This window comes from Carex rostrata, chromosome 2 (assembly GCF_964058835.1).
Source record: "Carex rostrata chromosome 2, lpCarRost1.2, whole genome shotgun sequence".
NCBI classification, from domain to species: Eukaryota; Viridiplantae; Streptophyta; class Magnoliopsida; order Poales; family Cyperaceae; genus Carex; species Carex rostrata.
Window position 1 is genome coordinate 4070359 of NC_135919.1, and position 10247 is coordinate 4080605.

The following is a 10247-nucleotide window of genomic DNA, read 5'->3' on the forward strand; positions in this document are numbered from 1 at the left end:
GTTTGAACTTTGTAAACGGAGATATAGACGTGGGGTATAGTTGGAGCACAAAATCAATGGTGCATTTTAACCATACTCATTAAAATAATAAATTTAAACTGGTAAAACCAATATACTTTATTTTATAAATAATATGTTACATACAAAATTTATAAATTTGCAATTAATGTGGTATAAAATTAAGCTGTCAAAAATTTATGATCGCATTAAAATTAATTTATAAACTTTTTTTTTTACCACTTGAGTTTATACTAAACTTATCCAGAAATATATATAAATTTTGTTTGTAAACACTTCACTCACAGAGTAGATTGGTTTTAATAGTTGAAATTCGTGTTTGAAACCAATTCTATACATTTTGAAATTAAACTAATCAGCAAACTTAGTGAGCTTAAGAACACCTTAGTTTTTTTTTTTTTTAGTATATATATTTACATATCCAGTGTTTCTTCACAACAATAATAAATGGAGATATTTCATGCATGTTTCTTAAAAACATTGAAATTACATAACCACTTGTCCTAAAAAATCAACCAATTAAAAGACTAAATATAATTCTCCTACAAACAACGTATTTTTATTTTTAATAAAGAGTTAATAGAAACTTTATAAATTCAAAATTGAATTTTAATTAAAAAATGTAATAAATTAGATAAATATGCGAAATTTTTAAATTTAAAGAGATAACATGATATCATAAATTTAAAAAACAAAAAAATAAGCAATTTCAAGATTTTTGAGAGGTATGCATGAAATTATCTGCACCAGACGTATTGACGTAATCGGATATAATTTATTCCAAAAAACTGAAAAGAGAATAAATCCAAACCAAAATATTGGTATTGTTGGGATAAAAGACTTCCACTTCAAGTGACACTTGGTCCCTTTTAGAAATATAGACGAAGAATTAGGTTACCAAGGAATTTAATGATTGCACTCGGTAAGTTCCGTACAGATAAAACCAATCTAACTAGTAACCACAAATGAACTACTCTGTAAAGATGTTAGCAGAGTTAGTTTGACTTCATGCAGCGTAAAAACCTATGCAACGCTAGTTTGATTGTATAGTCTGTGCTCTGTATGAAGCTATAGCTACTTTGTTACAAAGTTTAGATCGTAATGAGTTCTTTATTTATTACTAAAACCGGAGGCACATAAACTTGAGGTCTTCTAACATACGCAGAACAGCAATCGTATTCCACGCAAAAATACTACTACTGTTTACCTATACGAGTAGTCTTTGACTAAACATTGCAGGTAAAATCGGCACCTGTTATTTCGTAAAATAACGTAGAAGTACGGCATGCAATTTAAGATTTATCCGAGAAGAAAAATAAACTAGAAAGGCGATGGCTGCTTTATTCAAAGCGAGAAAGATAGCACCTCTCTTTCTTATTTCTCTCTCAAGAGGATTTCACAAATCAAACCGAATACCTCTCACAAATTCAACCATCTCCTAATCTGAAGTGAGATTTTTGAGGGGAGAATGGTGGGGAGGATGGCGAGGAGCTCCCTCCAAACGGTGCTCAAACTGGTGAATTCGTTGATTGGTTTAGCTGGGATGGGCATGATTCTCTTTTCTCTCTGGATGATTCGTGGTTGGTACAAGCAGTTCGGTAGCTCTGATTCCAATCCTCCATGGTACGCCTTTTTATTGCACTTTATCGATGATTTTTTTTTTTTTTTGGTATTTTTGGATATATTTGGGGCCGAATTGAGTGCTGAAACCAGTAATTTCGTTGTTAATTCACAAATTTACCAATAAGAGAAGCACTTTCTTAATTAGTGTAATAAATTTGTTTTGTTCTCCTTCTCTATTTAGCAACAAGTTGGGGCGTCATTTGGGGTAAATATTTTAACAGAGCAGTTTTAGCTTCATGCAGCGCACTAATCATATGCAGCGATGTTTTAATTCTATATTCTGTGCGCTGCATGAAGCCAAAATTGATCTGTTAAAATCATTACCCGGTCAATTGTTTCTCTCCCATACACAAATATTGTTGCAATTTGGTCTTAGATGGTGCTAATAGTATATTATTTATCACAGTTTAGTATTCTTCACATACAACTGAAATTTTGTAAGGTGCATTTCTGAAGAACCAACAAAAAATATAAAAGAAATGTATAAACCTGGCCTTCTAATTGGCTCTCTTGTATGCAAAGACTGGTTTGTGTTCAATTTTTTTTCTTTATTTTGGCGCTTTCCTATTGACTGATAAACTAGCACAATTTGCCAGTGGCCGATATGAGTTCATTGTTAAGCAATGCAAACATAAATAGCTCGCCTCAAGCTCGGATTTTGCTAAATTAGATAGATTATTTCTAATCCGTCAGTTCCATCATAGCACATAGACCTCTACTTCCTTCCTTAGTTTCTGAAAAGGACCTAAAGCAACTCCCCACCAAAAAAACAAAAAAAAAAATCACCTACTAAGTAAACAAATGAGGGTTGGTTAGGGTATCTTTTTGGAGAAGAGGAACTGAAAATGCTAAAAATGTTGTGAGGATTTGCATCCCGTTTCCTATGTTTTACCGGGGCACTCACGAATTTTCTTGTTTTGCAGGCATATAGCATTTATTTACTGGTATCTTACAGGGGTATACAGCAAATTGTATTTATTGGTTTAATGGAGATTAAATGGTTTTTTCAGGTTTATATTCACATTTCTTGGCCTTGGAGTGTTCTTCTGCTTCATTACATGCTCTGGGCACATAGCTGCAGAGACCGTAAATGGTCACTGCCTGTCTTGCGTATCCTTGTTTTTATATATTTGATATTTAATTTGTTTATCTTTCTGCTACAATAATTTTAAATATATATTTCTCTGATGCTGCTGCCAAAATGCCAAAGTTATCCTGTTTTCTTATACAAGGGGAGTATTGTGGGTTGTGTCGTTTAATCATTTATTATTCAAGGGGTGAGGAGGATGGTACATGAGGAACATATATCATGCATTCTGTGTTGTATATTTCTACTATGTATGTTGAGTATGTATGACATTTTCAAGTTGCCCCTTTGTTTTGAGTGCTTTTAGTGTGTTCTTCAAACAAGCATACATATATAATTTTCCTTAATAAGATTAGTACACCGTTCTTCTTTTTTTTATTCTCATACTGGAGGCAGCTATTGTTGCTGATATATTTTTGAATGGAAACTGGGAAGAGGTAACCTTATTCTCGTTAATCAGATTCATTTTTAGATAATTTTAAATTTGTTTTTTTTTTCTCATATTCTTGTTTGTTTTCTGAATTTTTCAGGATTTTCCAGAGGACCCAACTGGAAAATTTGATGAACTGAAGAGTTTTGTGAGATCTAATGCTGAAATGTGCGAATGGGTTTCCCTCTCTGTTGTGGCTGCACAAGTAAGCACAACTCTGTAAAATTGGACGCTGATCTCATGTTATTTTTTTTTTACCTAAGTAGCATCAAGTACATGTTCTTCATATCCTATATCTCCTTGCACGGATCTAGATGCATTTTCCATGACTTAATTGAGGTGCTAACTGGATCCTCAGCTGACTGTCATTTTTGCACTTTGAGACCAACCGGTGTCAATTTTGAAAGATGCTTGCTATCCATAAGCTTGTCAAAATCTTGCCATGGCAAACTAAAATTGGTCTTTTGTACAGGCAGTGTCGGTTTTTCTGGCAATGGTATTAAGGGCTCTGGGTCCAGATCCAGGCAGCTACTATGACAGTGATGACGAGTTGGTACCAACTAGACTACCTCTTTTGAGAAACCAATCCCAGCATGCCACCTACCCCATTGATCCCAATTTATCCCAACAAGGTGCTTCCTGGAATATTAAAATTCATGACAAGGTAATTATATTGCCTATATACAAGGTTGCAGTTCAAAGGTTCTAGAATTTTACTCCACTTAATTAATTCAAGGAAAATGTTCACTTGTGGAATAAAAGTTAAATTGAAACCCTGTAACATTTTTTTTAGTTTGTATTGAATTTTGTATGGTTCTTCCACTTCTTTACTAGCTCTTGTAATTATTCCTCATATTTGCTCTTTAGGTGATTCTTTTTTATGTACCTTTCTTGTGCAGGCTAATAATTAAAGATGCCATATACTGGAGAGAAGCCCCTTAGTGAAGGCTATATTTCTACTCTGGCTTCCTCGGGAGGTGTCTGCCTTGATACTATTGTTGTATCATTGTTTTAACATAACATTTAGTTGGGGGAAATATAGTGCTTTGCTAGAATTGGGAAAGCATGCACAAGTATTAAATGTAGCATGTCTCAGGTTGCAAAATAGCAGTTGTAGTTGATTAGAAAGTTTGAAAAAAAAATTGATGACTTTAGTAGCGTTTTGTTTTCATTTGATAGTCTAACGTTATCATAAACTGCAGAGTTTTACTGATATATGAGTCTCCTTTTTTCATTATATCGTTTGTTGCTATTTGCCAATTTTCTGAGCTTGCTAATCTTAAAAATTCATCATGCTATAATGAAAAATAAAGGTGAAAGATAGTATAAGGCACACATTAGCTAGATTAAATATACATATACCTAGTACCCGGGCCATGAAAAAGCTTGGCACGATCAGGGAACGGTTACCATGTGTCGCCTTTACATGACCATCTAAACAACCACCTATATAAATATACATACTTCGCATATGAGCATTACATATTTATTTACAAGAGCCTGAGACCGGCATCGATCAACCCTTACATACTTCCCAAATCCTTGCCATTTAGAATTTAGAATTGCTTCCAAAAGAATCATCTCTTGTATCAGCAACAGCAGCATCTTTCAAAGAAGAAGAATATACTCTGCAAAAGAATCAACAGCCAGAGACAATGATTAATTAACTGAAAGAATTTACAGCATTTTTTTTTCTCTTGCTTTGCAAAATCTCTATCTGTATATAACACCAACATTTCTTATACTTAAACAAAACGTCAACATTTTTATGTGTCATTTAGCAACCAAGGTACAGTGTATCTTTCATGCTTACCTAAAAGCATCCTGAAAATTGAGAACTTGTCAGTTTTCAAACGTAAGAAATGATAGGTGTTATTTGCAACTATTTGTTTACTATCACTTTTCTTTTCGAATAAAAGTACATACAGCTGGTATTATGTATGTATGTCACTTTACATGGGAATCGTAGGCCTCCAGCACTGAATCTGGTATGACAAGGGGAAGCTTCTCTATGTAACTGAAGAGGCGCCTTAGGTTATCTCTTGTTATGGTTCCCATGTCAACTATATCTCTACCGTCGGTAAACATCCATAGATCGGCTGAGTTTACTCTCTTTAAGCTGTCCCGGCAAAATGGGCACGACTGAGACCTTGCTCTCCTACAATTCCAGTGGACTTCTATCAATCCAAGCCCGCTGACCTTTACTATTTGTACTTTATTTTCTCTTAGTAGTTTGTAAGTAATAGAAAATCATTCTTTATCGGCAAATGTTTTTCTAATATGAAGTAGAAGATTGAGGTTATGGTACTATGCATAGCGCAGATTGGTCCGTAATATGAATATATATCTTTCTCAAAATTAAAAGAATTGATCGAACCGTTCAACATGATCTTCATATGAAAATGTACCTGTAGACTAAATTTTACATTTTTTAGAAACTTTTACTATTATTTTAGATAGGTAGAAAAGCACTACTTTTGAATGGTCTAGAATTTTTAGATGAAGTAATATTCTACCTATCTAAAAAAATAGTAAAAGTTGATCTACAAGTACATGTTCATATGGAGATCATGTTGAACGGTTCAGATCAATTATAAAAAAAGATGTTGATCCATAGTACAGATCAATCCACGCTATGCATAGTATCATAGCTTCAGTCATGAAGTATAATTGCTTGATTTTTCAGGTGATTCCAAAAAAATAAAAATAAGAAGTACCAATCACGGTAGCATTTAAGGCACATAGAATGACTGCAGTTTGGCAGCACAACTTTGCTGTTCAACTCCATGCAAATACCACATTCGTCCTCCCTCTCGACATCAATTTCAGAGAATGCTCTTCTCTCTTCATCGTCTCTCCTTTTGTACCTTTCCATGCAAATCACCTTTTGCCTCTTATCATCTACATCACTAATCCCCTTTTGTAGTTGTAACAAAGAGGGAAATATAACAGCTGCAATAGTAACTGTTGTCACTTCAAAAAAGTCATGAGATAAATAAAAGAAAATAATCTGAAATAAGGTTCACATTTACCATAAAACTCTCTTATGCTTGCTTTTCTTTCATGGGTTGACATAGTGGTTGTCCCATCCACATAAACCTGCATAAGATAATTATGTATATGCATAAAATTGCCAATATAACCTGTAATTACGAAACATAGATAAGTTAGTTAGGTACATTATGGAATGATTCATTACATTTATTTTCAACATTCTATTCGGATCACTAGTTCATGATCACCCCGCAAGTTACAAGCAATTCATGTTGAACAATCATAAAAAGAGTTTCTTTCCAGCACAATTGCGCCCCCAAAATCTTCCTTTAAGCATAATTGTGCACCAAAATCTTCAATTATGCATTCGCCGCAAAATGGAAAAATAGAAATAACATTGGAATAGACTGGCAACCAAGCTGGTACCAACCAAAATTATATATCAGAAACACCAAAACTGATGAAAATGCTATCAAAATCACATGACAAAAGTGATGACAATGAATCATATAAATAATGGTAATTGCTATTCCACACACCTCTAATCTGCTATTTGACAGGTTCTCTGTTTTTATGGAATGAATCATATAAATAGCGGATAAAAACAGAGAACTGATGTACCTTGTAGATGAGTATTCTCAAGAGGCCAAGAGCACCGGCAAGGCTACAGTCGGTCCACTGAACCAGGAACAGGAAGAAATGTGCAGCGGGGCTATAAGAAAGCCGCATCTGAAGACATGCACCGTCATACTCTCTTGAAAAATCTGAGGCACTGCATCGCACATCAGAAACATTCAAACACAAATTATCAACAACTCCATTGATTGATAAATCTTGTCAGAAATTCACTCACAGTTTTACTCAAACCTCCAAATGATCCCCTCGGATCAGAATCAATATCAAAATTAGAGAATTCAGCTCGTCATACAATTTTAGTAGTGAATTCGACCACAGAACTTGAAAAATACCAAAAAATGGTAGTGAAATCCAACTTACAGCGTGTTGGCGTGCTGAATGTCAGCTTCGAGCAACTTGAGAGAATCCTTGAACGATTTCCTCATGGAAACGAGAAACATCTCCCGCGAAATTTGTATGAGAAGCGAAAACTCTCATCCACCCCGGATCAAATCCAATAAATGTCCCCCAAATTTAGCTCTCTACCTATGCTTCTAGAGGAATCCCCAAAACCCTAGCTTCTCGATCCTCCGAAACCCTAGTTAGTAAATACTAATTACTCCCTGTCCCCCCACCTCTCTCTCTTCTCCTTTCTCTTTCTTTTCGCGTGTTCTTTGCGTAGAAAGAAAGGATTTGTTTCTCCAATCCATATCCTCTGAGGTAACCGAATATTCCTACTTTATATTTATACCGTTCGATCTGAATTCTGACCAATCGATAACTTTAATATTCGTGCCGATTCTAATTGAACGGTACGGATCTGATAGAAATATTCTGTTACCTTAGGTGTTACGAATTCCTTAGGATTCCACGTGGATCACAGACAAAATGGATTGCGCATGTTCCGTCATTTAATGCTTTTACCTACGTTGGTTGAATTGTTTGAGACCGGAAATTATCTGCAGTAACTCACATTTTAAGTTTAGATCTGGCCTGGCCGACTGCACGATGTTCCATTAATATTCGTGCTAAAGTAGATTGGACGATCCATATTTAAATCTGAAATTTGAGCTACCCCAGGTGATATGAATTTGAATTGTTTCCGTTGTTCAGGTTACTCCGGGAATGTTTGGTGAGGTGGAGGTTAGTTAAGAGGTCTAAATTAGTTAGTCTTAAGTTGCCCTGTATTTTTCTTATTAACATTAAAAATGTTTTAAGTTAAAATAAGAGAGGAAACATTAAATAATAATTATACTAAGAATAAATTTTTGGAATAAGTTAAGAGAAGGTTTCAATATTTTATGTCTTTCATAATCATACCTCATTACGTCTTATATTTTATATTTTTATTTTCAAAATTTAAACTATTGATCTGAACCGCTCAACATGAAATTCTATAATTTTTGAATTTTTTTTTTACTATTTTTAAGATAGATACAAAATCATTATTTTTGGACTGTTCAAAAACAGTAATTTTGTACCCATCTAAAACAATTGTTTTAGTTAAAAAGTTTCAAAAGTTATAAAATTTGATCTCCAAGTATATTTTAATATGGATATCATGTTGAACAGTTCGGATTAAAAGTTTGAATTTTGAAAATAAATATATAAAATATGAGACATTATGAGATATTAGAAGTTAAACATCGGGGTGTTTATATTGATATGTAAATATTTTTGTACATATAAAGTAATTGAATCTCTTGTGAATTATTATATATCAACGAGTTTGGTTAGTATGACATCAGTTTCATATGACACTAATTTCAAAATTGATTGAATAGACTTCAAACGACTAACCCAAACCATTCAAACCGATTTACTTTATGAGTGATGTGTTTACATGCAATTTTTTTTTATATTTTCGAGTTTTTTTAATATCAAATCAATCGGTAAAAATGTTGAAAAATGAATGTATTAAAATTAATTAAAAACTCACACATTTGACCGCTTGACTTAATACTGAATAAATTCGAAAAGTTATAAATTTTGGATGTAAACGTATAATTAATGACGTAGATTGGTTTGAACGGTTTGGATTCACTGTTTGAAGTTGATTCGATAGGTTTTGATGTTAGTGTTATATATATAGACTAAAATGACACTGATGATGTAATCGCCAAACTCCATATCAACAAAAAAATCTTTTAAAAATGTAAGAAATAAATAGTGAAATCTTGATTTTTGTTGAAAAAGAAGGTGTGAAAAGGCATGAAGAGAAATATTCGCTGAAGTAGAAAAGATGAAAGGTGGAATAAATGTCCTTTTTTAGCAAAGCAAAAATGATGTAAAAAGTTAGTAAAAAGTCATAGTGATGGATGAAAAAGCACAAGAGTAGGAGAAATCAATTTTACTGGTCTAAGGTAGCCAGGTAGGTTAATTTGTTACATATCTATTTGTGCTTTTTAATATCTTATCAACAATCAACTTATTTTACAACGATATCATGTAAATTAATATCGTGGGTAATAAGTTTAGTGCAATTTAAACAATTTTTGATATTTGACAGTTGAACTATTTAATTTAATAAAGTACAAGGGATTAATTAGTCCAATGTAAATAACTTTTTATTTTTATTAATATATCTGTTGTTGGCAGTATTTGACTGCTAACCTTAAAAGAAAAAAAAAAGTCTAGTGCAATTTAAAAAATTAACATTTGATCTAGTGGTATTTGATCTAGTGGTAAAGTCGCATTATTTCTAATGTAGGAGATTATGAGTTTGAAATCCATATAAGATAAATATTTTATTATAATAACATAAATATGATATTTAAAGGCTTGACATTTCCATCTTTCTTTCACAAAAAAAAAAGAAAAAAAAAATTTACTTCAATTTAACAATATATGTAGATAGGTTGAAAAAATAACAAATTAATTGCAAACATATCAGCGATATATGTAGATCATTGAAAATTTTATCAATAATTTTAAGTTCTTTGATTTAGATAAATATTTATACAGATTGTCTTGACTGTTAAACATGTTTGTTGTAAATATACTAACTCCATGTTTTTTAAATAAATTACATCAATAGTTTAATTTATCAGTACACTGATTTCTAACACATGAATTTTAAAAAAATTATAAAGATGTAAATATAGGCAAGTCATTTTCAATTATTTGCATTTTATACTAAACATAATTATATATAAATGAAGGTCACCAGTCTAAATTTTGAAACTTTTTAATAAACTCATATTGCATTGGGTTGTTGCTCTATTTTTGAAATTCTTTTGTCTTGCTATGTAAAGTTTAAATTTCCTAATGGATGATGCAATTTGTATTTTGATATTTTAATGAAATTTGAATTGTTAATATTTTTATCCATTCCTGCCTCACTTTATAATTATGCCACTGTGTAGAATGGATGACAACGACAATCTTAACAGTGCTTTCTCAAATTAGATATATATATATAAAGTCTACAAACATATTTTTTGTCTTATAGATTGATTGTGTTAATTTTTACATAATTAA

At 32.3% G+C, this 10247-nt stretch overlaps 2 protein-coding genes across 5 annotated transcripts; one reads left to right on the top strand and one right to left on the bottom strand.

Moving 5' to 3' along the window:
- The first annotated feature begins 1348 nt into the window (after positions 1-1348).
- LOC144569746 (Tetraspanin family protein) lies at positions 1349-4373 on the top strand. Its single transcript, XM_078320222.1, has 6 exons — positions 1349-1641; positions 2652-2751; positions 3085-3165; positions 3259-3363; positions 3631-3822; positions 4058-4373. The coding sequence occupies exons 1-6, from the start codon at positions 1487-1489 to the stop codon at positions 4067-4069; spliced, it is 645 nt and encodes a 214-aa protein (XP_078176348.1). The 5' UTR covers positions 1349-1486; the 3' UTR covers positions 4070-4373.
- A 107-nt stretch (positions 4374-4480) lies between these two features.
- Positions 4481-7425, bottom strand: LOC144569723 (E3 ubiquitin-protein ligase AIRP2-like). 4 transcript variants are annotated; one of them, XM_078320193.1, is made up of 6 exons: positions 7149-7425; positions 6774-6924; positions 6191-6257; positions 5876-6110; positions 5115-5316; positions 4481-4786 (listed from the first exon to the last, which is right to left on the bottom strand). In XM_078320193.1, the coding sequence occupies exons 1-6, from the start codon at positions 7226-7228 to the stop codon at positions 4748-4750; spliced, it is 774 nt and encodes a 257-aa protein (XP_078176319.1). In that variant the 5' UTR covers positions 7229-7425; the 3' UTR covers positions 4481-4747. The 4 variants fall into 4 exon arrangements, with proteins under 4 accessions (XP_078176319.1, XP_078176325.1, XP_078176337.1 ...); XM_078320199.1 differs by having other exon boundaries at positions 5085-5316; positions 7149-7424; XM_078320205.1 differs by lacking the exon at positions 4481-4786 and adding an exon at positions 4966-4982 and having other exon boundaries at positions 5085-5316; positions 7149-7424.
- Between the last annotated feature and the right edge of the window lie 2822 nt (positions 7426-10247).